The sequence below is a fragment of the Festucalex cinctus genome, chromosome 8 (assembly GCF_051991245.1).
Source record: "Festucalex cinctus isolate MCC-2025b chromosome 8, RoL_Fcin_1.0, whole genome shotgun sequence".
In the NCBI taxonomy this organism is placed as follows: Eukaryota; Metazoa; Chordata; class Actinopteri; order Syngnathiformes; family Syngnathidae; genus Festucalex; species Festucalex cinctus.
In genome coordinates this window covers 15,604,025-15,621,414 of record NC_135418.1, presented here as the reverse complement: position 1 = coordinate 15,621,414, position 17,390 = coordinate 15,604,025, and the positions used below count along the sequence as shown (strand labels likewise).

The 17,390-nt window shown below is 37.9% G+C and overlaps 2 protein-coding genes across 3 annotated transcripts in view; both read right to left on the bottom strand.

The window, feature by feature from the left end:
* Positions 1–717: 717 nt before the first annotated feature.
* On the bottom strand, positions 718–16,242 carry srpk1b (SRSF protein kinase 1b). 2 transcript variants are annotated; one of them, XM_077529977.1, is made up of 16 exons: positions 16,074–16,242; positions 15,456–15,510; positions 9,271–9,398; positions 9,066–9,174; positions 8,861–8,948; positions 8,686–8,773; positions 8,159–8,265; positions 7,905–8,070; positions 7,518–7,543; positions 7,185–7,389; positions 5,905–6,327; positions 4,568–4,662; positions 4,372–4,479; positions 3,922–3,991; positions 3,250–3,342; positions 718–1,777 (listed from the first exon to the last, which is right to left on the bottom strand). In XM_077529977.1, exons 1-16 carry the CDS (start codon positions 16,084–16,086, stop codon positions 1,596–1,598), a joined length of 1,956 nt encoding a protein of 651 aa, XP_077386103.1. In that variant the 5' UTR covers positions 16,087–16,242; the 3' UTR covers positions 718–1,595. The 2 variants fall into 2 exon arrangements, with proteins under 2 accessions (XP_077386103.1, XP_077386104.1); XM_077529978.1 differs by lacking the exons at positions 15,456–15,510; positions 16,074–16,242 and adding an exon at positions 11,995–12,516.
* A 572-nt stretch (positions 16,243–16,814) lies between these two features.
* mapk14b (mitogen-activated protein kinase 14b) overlaps positions 16,815–17,390 on the bottom strand; it is a 19,141-nt gene continuing 18,565 nt past the window's right edge. The window contains 1 exon segment of the mRNA XM_077528821.1: positions 16,815–17,390. This exon segment is cut by the window's right edge and continues 977 nt beyond it. The gene's annotated coding sequence lies outside the window, so the exon portion shown is untranslated.

Below are 17,390 nucleotides of genomic sequence, written 5' to 3'. Positions count from 1 at the left end.
TTCTGCTGTTTCTCTCTTCAATACAGATAACGCATGAGCCTCCCAGATCCCACCAAAACAATACTTTCAGGACAATTTGAATCCATAGAAGTGCAGAGTGTGCTTACTTTCTTTACGAGATGCACCAGTGAAGGCTCAAGGGGTCATCAATGGGTCAAGATGCCTTGACGGAGTGTGTCGCGTCCCAGATAAATCCTTCCAAGAGTGAATGGTGTGGCACAGAATGCCGCGACTAGGAAGGTCTACTAGACTCCAGGGATTTCTTTTGAAGTAGAAAACTTTGGATTTGAAATGTCTCTTTTCTGACAGGGCATTTCATTTCACTGATCATCAAGCAAGCCCAGAAATTCTTGGCAAATTCCTTTAATAAAATATATATATATATATATATATATATATATATATATATATATATATATATATATACATACATATATATACACACACACACACACATATAGTTTGATGTTTTTACAAGACGCTAATTGGGAGAAATCCAGAAAATTAAGAACACTGCAAATCCAAATGTCAAGTTGAAGCAGTCACGAATCACGATTATTCAATGTAACAACATTAATTAAACCTGGGAAGTGTTGTACCAAAGGCAGTGATTCCATGAAATATTGTATGACTACAACTAAAAAATAATAATAAATTGCCTGTTAAAGAAACATCTATTTCCAGCAGTGATGAGTCAAGAGACAAACGCTCAAAACATACTTTTGTAAACATTTTATTCTTCTTACCAACAGAAAAAAACTAAAAAGAGATATTACATTAGAGAATCTATAAAGCAAATCCTTTGAGGTGTGTATATGTATGTGGGGGGTTGCTATACCTCGATCAGTTGAGTAGAGTCCATTTTCATGCAGCTAAAAAGCACCTGAGCATCCCTTCAAATATTTCCCAAACATGGCTGCTTATGCTGCAGATGGCATGATGGTATCCAACCACTTGAATCCACACAGGCCCAGTTTGATGTTTGTTTTTCAAAATCTAGTCTCAGATTAAGAAACAAAAATGTTGTGGGGTTAGGGATAATAGACATTGTATTGTGCCAAACTGAAAACAAGAATTCAAAAGCAAAAACGTATAAAAATCTAATCATCTTTCCTCTTCTAACAACGTAGAAATGTTTACGCATACCCAGTGCTTTTTGTGGCGGTGAGCATTTTTGCATGTGTTCAATTTAAGTACTTTGAAGGCTTTTGACAACTAAACGTATAAAAGATGGCACAGCTAATGCAATAGTAAAGTCTGCACATGATCGGCTTCTTAGTGACCTAAACAAATTGTGATTTTACTGGCAACCTCCGTTCTACTAAACTTCCAAGTGTACCTAAAATAGATTTGTGAAATGAAAAGAAGATTTGGCCTTACTCTTCCTTATTGTACATAATGTGGATGGCGACTGTGGTGCAATCTTAGCTGGTGTAAGAGTGAGCAGGTTGCATCTGAAGGCCATGAAGAGTGTACAGTCACAGGTTTTGTTTCGGTTTCAGACCCGGTATCTCCACACCTATCCTATGTGCATGTAGGTGTGTGCGTATCCTTTCACTGATACGTGAAGCAGTGTGCACGCAAAGTGCTGCCTCTTATGTCAGCCACGCATGAGAGAGACACTGCGCAGCCGTGGCCCTCCTTTCAGGGACGAGGTCCAGCATGGGCTGCAGGAAGCTGCTGAAGGTGTGGGCCTCTTCTTTGGACCACTCATACTTCTCCACCAACACGTCAAACATCCCCCATGGCTTCAGCTTTGTAATGTGTCGCAGGTCACCTGGAGTAAAACGACATTGCACAAATGAGAATGTGACATCTACAAAGCCAAACTTGGAAAAGCAACTGTGATGTCAAAAGCAAGTGGCAAAATGGCCGCCCCTTGAGATGGATAAAAGCAGGTGCATTTGTTAATTTTGTTAATGAAAACGAAAAAAAAATTTTTTTTTAAATAACTCACATTTTTCACTGGACAAAAACTAGACTAGACAAAAACCCTCATTAATAAACAATATCTTCGACTAAATCAGTATGCATTTTCGTCAACTAATGAAGACGAGACAAATATGTACTTCACTTAATAAAAACTGGACTAAAATCTAAGTGCATTTTAGTTCATGACAAAAAATAAGATGAAAATGATATGGTTGTGTAAAATCTTGTCTCTGCTAATCAGTCACTGTGACACACCACCTTTCAAATCTGCAGCTAGTGAAGAGTGCAACGTGCACAAACACATGGGACAGACAGGAGGTGGATTGACGGTGAAAGGTTTAAAAAAAAAAAAAAAAAAAAAAAAGTAGATTATAGTTATAACATAATATTAATCCAAGGGATATAATATTTCAAAAATAATGTTAATCCGACCGCTAACTTATACTGGCTAACTTACTAGCTCATAGCATGGAGCCATAGTAGCCACAGGCAGCATTTGTCACAGCCCCTTTCTGCTCGGGGAGAAGTCGGTGATACTGGACAGTCTACGCTGGTGAGCTAAGATGGATGGCGGTGGAGCTGAGGATGCGAACGTCGCCGCTAAGCGCGGTGATGTGTGCGGGGCGTGTACTGGATGGAGGTTCGGTGCTTGGAGGAGAGACAGTTTGGAGGGGACTGGAAAATTGGACCACTCTTTTTGTGTATATGGTGCTCATCGCGAACGCAGCAGCTGCTTATTTATGAGCTAGCTTATAAGCAAACTTAGCTTGTAGCAAACGTGTGTGGCGTCATGCATGCTGAGATCAAGTCTCTGATTAACTGCTGAAAGGAGACTGATTCTTTCCTCTTTCATCTAAAAACTGCTTCAAACTTCAAAGTGTATATAGGAATGGAAGAATGTTGATTTGTTATGACTGTATTGTGTTGGTGTTAATGTTTTACGTTTGTTTTTTATGTTTCTATAAAGCGCTTTGTGACAGCTCAGGCTGTTTGAAAGCGCTATATAAATAAAGTTGAGTTGAGTTGAGTTATTAAAACTAGAGGAATAAAATTATGTTTTCTTGGACTAAAATAAAGACTAAAATGCTAGATTTATAGTCGGCTAAAAGTTGATGGAATGAAAACGGGATGAGGATGATTATGATAAAAAGTAAGTGTGAATGAAATTAGACTTAAAAAAAAAAAAAAAAAAAAAAAAAAAAAAGACAATTTAAAAATGTCTGATAAAATGAACACTACCTAGCTAACGGGGCCTAGGGATGAACCGATGACAAGGTATGGGAGAAGGGCAGACGGTGAGGGGTGGTGTGTGTTTACCTTTCTTAGTGAAAAACTCCTTGGAGTATTTGCCCGCCGTGATCAGCTTGCGAGGAATTTTGCCGAGCAGCTCGATGATCAGTGCTATGTGATCTGGAGGCACAGACGAGATTCGCAATTAACTCATTAAATCCCCCAAATCTATAAATGCTTTTTAATACTTTGTTCTTCACTCCCAAAAACGTATTTATACGTATGTTTTTGTATGCTAGAGCATACAGAAGGCTTTGATGCAGCCTCTGACCTAAAGAGGTCGCTTAAAGCCATAGTATCTATTACAAAAAATGGCCAGCCGGTGGCAGCAGAGTATAAGAGATCAGTCATGGCCATGTTGCAAAAAGCTCTTTTTCCCAGTGTTTTCAACAGGTTTGTGAATAATGATAAAATTTAGCTAATTGCTGCAAAACGGAAACAGATACGAGTATATTTTTTTTTCCTGATGAAAGAAGAGACTAATCTTTCTTTTAGTAGGTTCCGGGCCGTGCAAAATCAGTCAAACTCTAGTAAAACAGCTGGGAGCGAAGGGGTTGCTTCAGTGAAAATGGCTGGGAGTGAATGAGTTAAACAAAGGCAGTATCAAATATATTCACTTTCACCTACAGTCAATAATGTCTTACATGTCTCATGTTATTTATAGCCATGACTTCTCCCTCAAGAGAAGTAACCACAAACCTTCATCTCTGGAATAATCTTCTCCTGAGTGGGGTTCAAACAAATAGTCTCCAGTTGCCAGTTCGAAGGCCTGAAGAGGCAGAAAAATCATGAGAACATGGGGAAAAAAAAAAAAAAAAAAGTTGATACAAAGTTGCATTCAGTCATAAGCTATGTTTGAGTCTTTAACAAGGACTCATTGATTTCTTTTTTATTTTTTACTCAAATGGAGTGTCACCAACCCACTCATCACACTCTTATTGAGCAGATAAATAGTACCTCTGTTTTTACAGATAGCAATGCAGTAATGTGATTGTCTTTTGGGTAAGTGCACAAAGCACAAGCACACCACGCCGGCAGTAACTGTATAACAATGTGGCGTTTTCATTTACAGAATGACAAACTGATGGAATCTCACTGATAATATCCTTTCATAACGCATTTTTCTGTTTCTAAAGGTGTCCCGTTTACCATGCAGGCTGTGCTCCAAATGTCTGCTGGTGCGCTATAGCCAGATCCTATCAGCACCTCCAGCGAACGATACTGCCGAGTCTGGATGTCGTCTGTAAAATGCTTGTGCTGCGCGAGACGGAAATGGATTTTTCAGTGGACGTATTTGTGACAAATCCATTGAGAGATTCAACTGTACAGTAAATTTAATACTCACCACCCAGCAGGCGTTTCCAAGGTCAGCGATCTTAACCTGCAATTTGTCAGCATTCAGAGGGTCCAAGGCATTTACTAACAAGCTACTAGATGATTCTGTTGGAAGAAACCAGAGGCGACAGAGAAACAACAAAGAAGAAAATAAGTATTATTAGTGACAGGAGAACATTATCTCACTTACCAAAAAGAGCACAAGCTTAAAACAATAAGATTATATACAGTGCAACTAAGTTGTTATGGTCCAAATATCTAAGCGGTTCCCTGTCATCTACATGAATTCAGTTAGGCATGTTCAATACCACTTTTTTTGGTCCAATTTTCAAAATTTCTACCCCCAAAAACTAATTACACATAATTTAAAGAAAGACCTATATAACTCAATGTATCATTTTTTTCCCCTTAAAATTACATGGAAATTAATGAATTTCCTATTCTTCTCATTTTTAGCTCCTGTTTGTAAAACAGCCACAAGAGGCCAGTTGATACTGGTATCTGCCACTGTCAAGAGTATCGTACCAATACATTCAAATTAGGCTGGGTATCGGTCCATACCTGGTATAGCTACTCGCCCATCTCTAATGGTCGACAACGTTCTTAAAAGGTCACAAAAGGATGGAATGACCAATTAATGTGCCTAACTTAGCATTATTCACACCAGTATGATAGTGAACAACTTTTCAAAGAGACTAATTGTTCAACAGTGTTCCCTCACAACTTTGTGGTTCAGTTATTGTGGTTTTACTCTATTGTGAATTTTAATTTGTGACCCGGTTTCTCGTTAAAGCAAGCCATTCTTAAGAAAACCATAAACTGAGTTATTAAGCCGACGTTTCGTCATGTTACATCCCCTCACAATTTTTGAATGCAGCCTATAACAGCAGTTCAGTATTTATTCTATATTTTGCATTTTATAGTTAGTTACATTACATTTATTAAATATAACGAGTGTTAAGGGAAGGAGCTGTGTGGAAGGGTTCATAATGGCTTAATTAGAGGTGTAAATCCCCCCCACACCCAAAATAAAATTAAACATTTTATAAAATATCATTAAAGGGGAACTTAACCCCACCAAAATTTCTTGACAATATCAAAATCAGAAAGCAGCCATTTTGATACTTGCTGTCAAGTGAAACTGACATGACAGTTGCTGAGGTCTAAGGTAACAACCAATCACAGCTCAGCTTCAGGAAACAGGTGAGTTGTGATTGGCCGTTGCCTGAGCAACTGTGATGTCACCTTCAGTTGACAGCAAGTGGCCTAATGCCCTGTGATGGATAAAAACAGCTGGATTGTGCTACAGAACTCATATTCCACAAATGTAATATTAATCAGGCTAACCATTTGGGCTGTTTTCTTCATCTTGACTTTGCGTTTTGTTCTCCCCTTGTGTGTCCATATCCTCCTCCTTTCTCTCTACTTTGACGGCATCATTCACCTCTGAGGTGACAAAGTCTGAGCTGAGGGAAGGAGGTTGCTGCTGCTGGGACTCGATATCTTCTGAGGGGGCATAACAGCTCTGAAGGCCGTCTTGGTTGCATACTTTGTCAAGAGTTTCAGTTTTATCATCTACTTGGTTTGCATTCCGTTGGTCCTCCAGCTCCTCTGCAGACTGCTTGGTCCCATGTTCCTGGCTGACCTCGCTCACTGGTATGGAGGCGTTACCGTTGCAGTTGATATCCATGTTGTTCTCCTCCTTGGTGGCGCCCTCTGTGGGTACACTTGGATCTGACATCTGTTCGGGAAGCTCGACAGTTGGAGCCTCTGTAACAAATTTTTCATATGTTTTTCAAAGTTTTCATATACCCACCAGTCACTTCAATCATTCCAAAAAGATAAACCCCAGCAATAAGTGCCTTTTCCAAGAGGATGATGCAAATGATCTCAACTGTTTGACCCCCAAAAACATTTAATAACGATTAATAAAATCACAATGTATACCGCTAAAAACGTTAAATGACGTCAACTTTTTTTTTTTTTTTTTTTTTTTTTTTTTTTTGAAATCTATGGGAAGTGCAACATCTAAGTGCAGCGCTGCTGGTCAATGGAGTTGTGGAATCAAAAACGCCCACCAACTATAGCCAGTAGATGGCAGCATTGTATCATTTCAATGAGCTTTCCGGTGAATGGAATTACAATGAAACATGACGGTATCTGGTGAAATAGAACGTTTTCAAGGATGACATGAATGATGAAAGCCTTTGTCCCATAAACCTAATTCACAGAGCCTCCCTAAACAAAAAAATAGTGTCAGTCACAGTTGTGGGAAAAATGTATCTTTTCACAAAAAGCTTGTTTTCTCCTTATCTTTTCAATTTTGCTCAATGTCAACTCAAATTACCTATTTTCAAACGGTGATTATTAAAGAACCGAATAAGTTAGAAACACTTTTTTTTCTAGAGAACGAATGGGTTGCAATCTTGGTACCCACATTGTATATGTAGTAAAAGCACACAATATTCTGATTGCCTTGAAAGACGAGTTAAAATGCTCAAAATCAGCTGGCACTGGAGGTTGTTTTTTTTGTAACGTGTTTTTTTTTAATAACTTAATAACGGCAATGAACTGACACTGTCAGTGAGGTAAATATCCATGTGTGCATTTACTTTTTGGTTTATCACCTGTGATAGGATGCTTTGTGTCATTTTGGAGAGTGGCCGACACAGAGATGGGGGCAGCGGAGATGTCAGATGCCGTTTCTGTCGTGTCCTCCTCTTTCTTTTCTCCTGCTTTGAGTGTCACTCCTCCTCCCACTTCAAGCTGTTCTGCCTGTTTCTTCTGCTTCTTCTTCATTTTTCTCTTTTTGTTCTTTGTCATTTTGGACATCTTGAGGGAGACAAGAAATTAATAAGTACTCTCCCTCACTTGACGTATATTCAGCACAGTCATCCATACTTAAAAAAAAAGAAAAAAAGAAAGAAAACAACAGAAAGAAGAAAAAAAAAAAAAAGTACCGGCTTGGGTGCTGGAGCTGTACTCACTGTAGGAAGAAGAAAAATGGGAGGAGGATTACATTACGAGAGGACATGTGCGGTACATCCATCACCTCTGTGGGAGCTGACTCACACCAAGATGTATTAACAGACTCATGCAGAGGCAGTCTCTCGCTCCTCAGAGCAAGGTGCTCATTTACACATTCACAGTCTACTGTGACTCATAGCTAACTGCTCCAATCCTCAAGTTTATGACTATTTAAACTACATCAATAAACAAATCATCAAGCTAATCGTTCTGTGATGTCAAGTCGGGACTAGAGGGAAAGCAAATGAAGGTGGTAATCCAAACAACTAATCATGGCTTGACGGGCAAATTGTAGCTCATAGAGGAAATAAAAGTGTGACCTGCAGAGCCAGAGGGTGGTGCAACGCCAGTCTTTTGCCACCGAGTCGCTTCGACAGCCATTTTCTTGATATATGACTCATTGACAGTCAGAAGAATGTTTTCTGGCTTGATGTCTGTGTGGATAATTTTACATTTGGTGTGAAGGTAGTCTAAACCCTGAAGGACCTGCATGAAAATGAAGATTGACCATTATTATTATTATTATCATCAAAACATACATCAATCAAGCTTTTTTGGGCGTTTGCTACAATACCTGTCTAATGATGCTTTTCACACAAGGCAAAGGCAAACCTTGATAATTTGACTTGATGATCCACTTTAGTAGATGGTACCCCAGCACCTCAAACACCATGCATACATCTAGTGGCATGCAAGTCAAGGAAGAACAGAATTGGACATCACTCTTTCAACGAGTTCCATTTTACTGACCCGCAATGGACTTCAGCAACTACAAATGAATGATAATGATATCCAGAGGGTGTGTGGGTGTGCTGGCAGATAGCACAGCTGCAGACTCGATGCTGTGGGAGAGAAAAAAAAAAAAAGGGGATGGTGCCAGTGTCAATGCATCAGAGCCTGTGACACCCAAGGATGTGCCAATGCGCACAGCTAGCTGTCAGATGAGGACCCACAAATAGCTATGCAGAGAGATGAGGCGGAGGGTTTCGGAGGGTGCTAAAGTGAGGCTACAAAAATTCAATATAATATCAAGTAAAGGTCATAAGAGCTTTTGTAAAATGGGTTCGAGACAACTACATATTAAAAGGTATTCAAAGATACGAGTGCCATTCATGCCAGAAATTTTGAAGTCATCAAGTAGCTGTACCACCCTCTCCCTGCTAGGATCGCCAGGGTCTGTGTTTCGCACCTGAAACAAACAAAACCAACAGAGTCGCACGTATGAGGGACATTTGGCGGAAACAAAGAAAGTAAGAAACAAGGCTATCCACATTACACATTTAAGCAGCTTGATCTCATCCAGAGCTGTCTCTGTGTAATGTTCAGCACTTTTCACAACCTTCATAGCTACAAAGCGCTTCTCCCTGCAAGGTGAACACACAAAGGATTTTTTTTTAAACAGTTGTACAGCATCTACCATTGTTTTGTTTTTGTTTTTAAGTTGAAGCTTCTCAAGTTATCCCTGCAGTCTAATAACTTACTGGATGTCCCAAGCCAGCCACACAGTTGAGAAGTGCCCCCAGCCAAGCTTCCGAATCACATGGTATCTTCCGTTGAAAAGATCTCCAATCTTCACGTGGTGATATCCCCCTGACCAAACAGAGATGATGCATATGCACCAGATTCGTGAAATTTTATTTAAAAAAAAAAATAATTCATTTTTCAATGATAACAGAGAGTTTGTACCCTTGCAGTAGTCACCAGGGTCTTCTTGCTCATCATCGTCAGAGCCCAGGATCTCCTCTTCCTGTTCTGGGACGGGCGAGTCTTCCTGATTTGGTTTGGAGCTGCCGGCAAAGCTCTGAGGCTCTGGTCTTAGGATAAAGAGACAGGAAGAGGTTGACTCAAAGGTCACAGAAAAAGGAAAACTGACACTTGGCGATTAAGTATAGAAGAAGAACTTTGGGGCTCTTAGGTTCAAAACAATAGCACAAGATTTTCCCCCATTATGTTTTTAAGTCACAATGATGAAAATGGAATAGCAGCTCACAACTAATGAAATAAACCAAATCATGTTAATTATGTGCATAAGTGCAACATTGTTGCTGGACATCTTCACATCACTATGATGCACACAGAAATGCTGCATTGCAAAACAGGATCAAATCCTCCCAAATGAGAATCTGAAAAATTGACATTTTTCCCAGTTTGCCCTCTCATCACTTCCAAATCCAAAGTCTTTGTCACAGCCGTTACTGAAATAGCAGCTAATACTCGAGAGGGCAATGCTGGAATTGGGGTCAGCACAGTTTCCCCCTTTAGCCACCAGCTAATTAACAAGCACATAGAAATATTTGCAATACTTTGCTGCTGGAAGAATAGTGTCAAACTGTAATCATAATGAGGCCAACTGATCCACTGCATTTACCATGGCATATTGGCTACTGGTGCCCAACTACGTATATCATTTGAGATTTTTTCATATCATTGCACTTGCAGGGGGACAGTGGTACAATGTGTGCAAATTCACTTAAACAAGGCCAGACACAAAGCTCAAATGTCTGCTAAAATAAGTGACCACTAAACACATATGAGAATCCTTCGACCAAGACCTAATAGCATTAAACATTAACAGCTGATGGGGATGCGCGGGGCCGACGAATTCAGGTTGTGAATTGTAAATATGAGCATAGTCGATTAAAAACAATATTGTCCATATTGCTTGTACAGGACTACTATCAAAATTCCAATTCCAAATGAAATGACAATTTCAATTTTTACACTCCAAAATTATAAAACCATCACAATCGTAATAAAATAAAAAAATAAAATAAAATAAATAAATAAATAAATAAAAACTAATTTGAGTTGTTTACATTGATTTGCACCTTTATTATTTTAAAATAACTAATTTAATACATTTTGTTTCATACAAAAGCAACTTGCCCAAGTGTTTCAAAGAGTTTTATTTGTCTTAATATATTTATTTTACGTTTAAACATTTTCTTGTTTTGTACCAAAAAAATAAATAAATCGTCCTACTGCACTGTGCACATGCTACGGAGCCCCTCAAGTGACATGAGACAAAAAAATATATATAAATATGTTTCTTGTCTTGGACAAGAAATGATTCTCGTCCAGACAGGAAACATTCCCCCCCCACCCATGTCACTTAAGGGGCTCCGTAACATGCTGCACTCCAACTTCAAGTTTTGCCAAAATAAATAGATATTATAAATATATATTATTATAAATTCTGTTGGGTCCAAAAGGAACTTATCCAATTATAGTGTTTGTATTTTTGTTGTTGTTATTTTAATGGTTTTAATCATTTTAAATGTGTAAACATTTTCTTGTTTTGTACCAAAAAATAAATAATGGTTTGAATAATTGTGATTTCAATTATTTCCAAAATAATCGGGATTATATTTTTTTCCATGATCGAGCAGCACTAACTCACAGCAAAGTAACAGTTGGTGTTTGTCTGTCTAAAAAAAAATCAACTTGGACATGATTCAACCTGGAAAGTAAACTAGTAAGACAAGAAGTGCCTGCAGTGCTGAAAGGTCAAATTGCAGAGGAAAACAAACAAGCCACCAACTTTGGGGAAAATAATATAACACGACAACCAGCAACAAAATTAACAGCATCGTGTTGATGAATAAACTATCCAGCAGTGAAACTTTAAGTAGTAACACAAAGTTACAAGAAGTAACGAGTAACGACCATCAAATTTGGCTCCAATGTTCCAAGTCAAGACCAACCAGCAAAACAGATTTTAATATCACAGATACAACTGCTGAGTGATCATCCACAAACTATTTCTTTATAGAGCTTTTTCTGTCACCATTTAAAGAAGCTCCTTCTGCATTATTTAAAATAATTTCACGTTTACACCAAGACTGAAACTTTTCTAGCAGTAAGCGTTCCAGCAGACTGATGTGATCACTCTACAATGTTTTGCGTGTCAATATTTATCTCAGATAATATTTCTTCATGTTATTCAAGTAAATACACATTTGTGGTGCTGAGCGCTATCAAGTAACCTTCAAGCTTAATGTGGCTGAAGGAAAACAGAAGCAGGCAATGAAACAAAATATTTATCTTGTTCATGTAGTCAGATAATTTAGGCTGCCATGTTTGCGAACTGCCTTTGTCAAGTTCCTTAACTTGTCTCTGCAGCATCCTTAGCACAGGCGCAGATATTTATTTTTAATGCTCACCCAGTCACCACGATTGAAACTCTGCAAGCGAGACTAAAAAGTGAGTTTGTGCATGCGTCGTTATTTTATTGTATTTTTTGCAGTACATATACAGACAAATTGACTGACATTCAAACACTCTCTGAATGGCGAAAGTCAAGGGCAAATACGACCATGTTGTACTTACAGGACAATGCGTAAAATTCAACATGTGGACCTGATTTAAAAAAATAAAATAAAAAAATCAATATCAAATCTCCATGCTTACCTGCAAGACGCACGGATACCCATGAGACGTGATGCAGGAAAGAGGACAGGACAGTGGAGGAGAAAGGGCAGGTGTTCAAAGATGCTCACACTCCATTAATCAAGAGTGGAGAAAAATAATCAAAGGTGAGGGATGGAAAATGTGTAGCAGAGTTGAGATGAGTAGGGCGCTCTGCGGTGTAAATGAAGCGAAAGACGACAGAGAAGAGAAGTGCTGGTACTCGGGGAATCAGCGCTCTCTCGCAGACTCTCGCTTCTCCAATTGCACATCGGCTTAACACTCTCTCCATTGCTCTAGTTCTCTCGCTCTCCTTCTCTGACCGAGAACTCTCCTTGGCTGCTGTCAGCCTCTGGCCCCACCCCCTGCACTGGCAGCTGGGTGATGATTGGGCGACGCAGCTCAGCACTGCAATGCAGGTGAGGGACCACATCAACCTCTTCTTTCAACCATTTCTTTCACACCCATTTGTCTCACCATCATCTTCACTCAACCTCATCAGCATTATTACCCACAATCACAGTTGCCAGAGTAGCAACATCCTTTGCACTAGAGAAGCAAAATGTCACTGAGGTTAGGTTCACTGGTATTACGAACCAAATGGAATTTTATTTACAACACCCCTTTGAGGTTGTACAATTCAGAATTTAAATACAAAATTACAATAGGTAACATGTTGCTCAAGTTGCTTTTTTTCCCCCACTGAGTGGGATCCAAAAAGGTACCAGCGATGAAGAAAAATAAGTGACATCCATAGAATCGAAAGCCACAAGTACGTTTTCGTCTTGAAATCAAAAGGCTTCCTCAGTTCTTTTAGCATTGCGGAAACCCAAAATAATGAAAATAATTAGCATTACTAGCTTTGAAATTGCAACTCTTTTTGCATTTAGGATGGTCAGCTTACTTCTCACAATATTTTGTGTCACGATATTAAAAGCAGCACATCTGTTTAAAAAAAAAAAAAAAAAAAGTCAGGGTGATTTCCATTTGTGCAGTTCTAGTACCTCTGGTGGCTAGTTTTTTTTTTGGTTTTTTTTTACTGCAGTTTAATTTTCGCAAGGCACATTTTGGCTCTTCTGTGTTTCAAATTCATGCTGTTGGTCAGATGAAGGGGAACGTAATATACTTGTGAATTGAGTCAATATGTTGAGGAACTCAATGTGTGCATGAATTAGCAAGTAAGTGCCTTTTTCATATAATATTGAACATTTGTATATTTTTCATTGCTGTAATGTACAAAAGCACAATATTGTGGGTGTGTGTTTTTTTAATGGTATGAGCCCATTTTATTTTTTTATAATATTGTGACCTTTTTGTATCGCCAACTTCACAATATTGTGATAATTATCGTATCGTGACTTTCATATCGTGATAATATTGTATCGTGATGTTTGGATATTGTTACATCCCTACTTATAATCACCACAACAACAAAAAAAAGAAAGAAAGATCAAAACAAGCATTCAATGCTGACTAAAGTGAGACTGAGTAAAATGCACTGATGTCTTCCATGGCATGCTGGCCACAATGATAGTTATATGTTCATTGCATCTCTCCCAGCTTTTACATCGTTTTCATAATCTTATTTGATTGGGAAAAAAATGCAGGGAGAGTTTAAAAAAATAAAAAAAAAAAAACAGGGTGAGGACAGAACGGACAGAGAGCTGTAGTGAAGCTCAAAATGATGGGAGCACAGGTTATGTAATAAACTGCAGTTGAGAAAGCAAGGAGGCGGTGGAAAAACATAACAGTGGGCAATGAGTTTGGAGAAGTCTGTCATTTCATCTCTAGCACCGTTCTTGAAATTGTCCACCAAAAAAAAAAAAAAAAAAAAAAAAAACGCAAAAAGTATGGTAAAAGTCGAGTATTGCACCTGTTGTATTCAAATAATAATCATTATAAGGTTTGTCACATAGATAATATTTGTTAGCCAATCAACAGAGATATGAAATCCAGGTCCACAAATTTGGGTTGAGTTGAACCAACAAGACATGCACACTGTAAACCACCGGTATCCAACTCAAGGGCCAAGGGGCAAGATTTGGCAGCACAACACTTTTTGTCTTCTTTGTGTTTCTTGCTAAATGTAGTCGCTATTTTGGCAGAAAATCTGTACAGAAATGGCATTTTCCCTTCATGTTAAACAAATATTGAAAGCATTTATTTTACCACCACCTCCCTTCTTCAAGGAACACACGACTCCAAATTAATTTTCCGTTATTCTATGAGCAGTGTGTATGGATATGTAATAATAATAATAATAATAAGAAGAAGAAGAATATATTTCAGGAAGTTAGATGCAATTAATGTTTGCACTTTTAATGTTCATAAATGCTGCCTCATAAAATGAAGGAAAAGGAATTTTGAGTCATGTATTGCTGAATATAAATGGAACAGTAGTTGTATACTTTAAAACTGCCACACCCATGCCACAGTTTTCTATGACTTCTGGGAGGCGAGTACCAATACCAGATATTAGTATCTATCAGGTCGATATCTGGCCTTAATTTCAAGGTATCGGTACTCACAACAGCCAACAACACTGGTATGTAGGTCGCCCTCTTGTGGCCATTTTACAATCAGGAAGTAGAAACTAACAACTAGAAAAAGAAAGTGTAATTAATTTCATGCAATTTTAAGGAAATATGCTATATTGGGATATAGTATAGGGGGTAAATTTTATTAATCAAAAGTACTAGTGGTATCGAGCTTTTAGAAAAAAACAAACAAACAAACAAAAAAAAAAAAAAAAAAAATCCCTAACTTCTGGTATACAATTCATTAATTCATTCATTTCGCATCACAGATTTGCTGGAGCCTAGCCCAATTTATCATTACCACTGTTTTCCAGCTTTTATTGTGCAGCGGCACCCATTTTAAATGAGAAAACCCTCACAGCTCACCACTAGACAAATATAGCGGAATGGGTTTTCGGTCATTCGGTAATTGAAATAATTAACACCTAAGTCATGCCTTTCGTCTGTGAATGGTTGCTTTTCCTCAGGCGGGGCGAGTGTGTCTTGCAAATCAAATGAGGGCCTAAATGGAGCCAGCGAGAGCAAACTTTTGCATACATCCTTTCGCTCACATATACTAGTAAAGTATCAGTACTTACTAAAAGCTTAAAAACAATGACAAAATGTGAAAGTTAATATATATATATATATATATATATATATATATATATATATATACACATACATATACACATATATATATATTACTACCAGTAATTAATTAATATTAAAATGTATCTATCTAAATTTAAAATAAAATGAAAAAAATAAAATGAAAAAAATAGCAAAACAAAAAAAAGAAAAGTGAGTATGCCACGGCATCCTCGTCAAGTATTGCAAGGACAGCCATTAGTCATAACCTTCTGAAGGAAAAACAAAGAAATCGTTTGATGCACCAGCCTTAAGTATTTCTTCAATCATGCATAGCTTTCATGGGTTGAAACTTACTTTCTTCCAGTTTTCCTAGGCTTTGTCCTCTTCTTCCTCGCCTGTAAAGCGAGTACTGGCAAGTAGAAAAACAACACATAGGTTAATTAAAATCAAAACACTCCATGTCCATGTTGAGCAGCTTTATCCGATTAAAAACAAACAAAAGATGGCCTAACATTGATAGCCCAATGTGTAGGTGTAAAAAAAAATACATAACATTAAAAAAATATATATAAAAATAAAAATCCTAATTTGATGTGCAGTATCTAGCTGACAGGTTTATTGGAACCACAGTCGCACAAACCGGCGGAGAGATGCGCCCAAGTTAGCATGCAGCCTTTATCATTAACATAAATAGTTTGTATGTGTTTCGTGACTTGCTGGAATTTGAGGGGTTGACGATAATGACGTATTTTATTAAGTTGAAGCGCACCCGGACAGTCTCGTGGACACAACTAGCATAAATGCTACAACACGCACGGTAAAGCGCATGGTACACCTTTCAACTACAACGTAAGCAGGGTTTAACACTACACGCGAAAAACATAATGGCATAATCTGCCCGAGACACTGTTGAAAGTAACAACAATAACTTGGTGGGGAAAATATGAGTTTTAAAGTTCAGAGAAAGCATACCTTTTCTTTCCATCGCGGCAAACCAGTCAGAGGGAGTGCTGCGTTTAGCGGACGTTGGAAATACCAACAGTCTGGCCTTTGCATTGTACACAGTGGGAGGGTGTATTCAGGAAACCTACGGAATTTTCAAAGTCTATGTAGCCATGCAAATATTTCTGTACGAGTGAGTGTTGCTTTAGATCGGACATATAATATTCACATTGACAAATTTTACAATAATCAATGCTGCTAGCTGTCTTTCGCGTTATAAGTAAATTTCCATGTTGGACTATGTCCGACATGACCGGTTTGAAAGCTAAGTAAACTCGTACAACGAGGTACGCGTCCTTCTTTGTCCACGAGAGGGTTTGGTTCTTTCCCATGCGGCTTAAGATAAATTATAAAATAACAACAGGTATTTGACAATACATTTACGTAACAAGAAACGTTACTGGTTACCTAGGTTATGGCATTTGCACTAAACACTGAACTTTGCTAGAAGTATAACTTTGTATTGTACATATATATATATATATATATATATATATATATATATATATATATATATATATATATATATAGTCCAGCAAAGATGATGTAATTCTTTCCTCTAGTGGTAGTATGACTAGTAGCTACTACTACTAGCTTCTACACAAAATTAATACAGTAGTTATGTATACATGTGTACAGTATGTGTATAGTACATCATATTTAAATCATGTGTGGGAGTCTGAACTGTATCTACGATGCACATTTCCCCAGTTTAAAAAACAGTCGCCTTTATTTTATGGTAGCATTTTACAGGTAAAAAGACCTCAAAACAGTGGTGATAAAATCAATAAACATTATATGTGGCATAAATAGGATAGTATCCTATTGGATTCAACTCATGAGGCTTCAGCATCCAGTGAGTAAATACATATTTAGATCCCCAACACATGCCCTTATTTATAATTTAAATAAATGACAAGATGAGGTTCGGGCATTCATTGGGGGAAAAAAATAATTACAAAATACGAGAGCTTGATTCAACACACTAGTAATAAAATGTCACATTTGAAAAAGCCCTACATGAAAGCAAGTACTTGCCAATGAAACAAAGACAGCAAGTGTATGTCTAAATGTACCTGGATTCCTAAAATAGCCCGCTCAAGAAAACTGCCCAGTTGTTTGGTTTTGTTGGCAAACGATCTCAATCTGATAGTTGTCAATATGATTTCTACGGACATTGTACTAAAAATAGAATAAGTTTGTGGCAGTGCATTCTGGCAACACAAGTGACTACAACAATGGAATTGTCTTAATTGTCCTGTTTGCCTTCGGTTAGCAGACAATACA

Bases quoted from the DNA above. Each gene is read 5' to 3' on its own strand.
- srpk1b (XM_077529977.1), bottom strand. The intron at 8,949-9,065 runs GTAAGTTATTAG...TTCACCTTGCAG, and splicing joins TGGCTGGCTTGGGACATCCA to GGAGAAGCGCTTTGTAGCTA. The intron at 6,328-7,184 runs GTGATAAACCAA...AATTTGTTACAG, and splicing joins CACAAAGCATCCTATCACAG to AGGCTCCAACTGTCGAGCTT.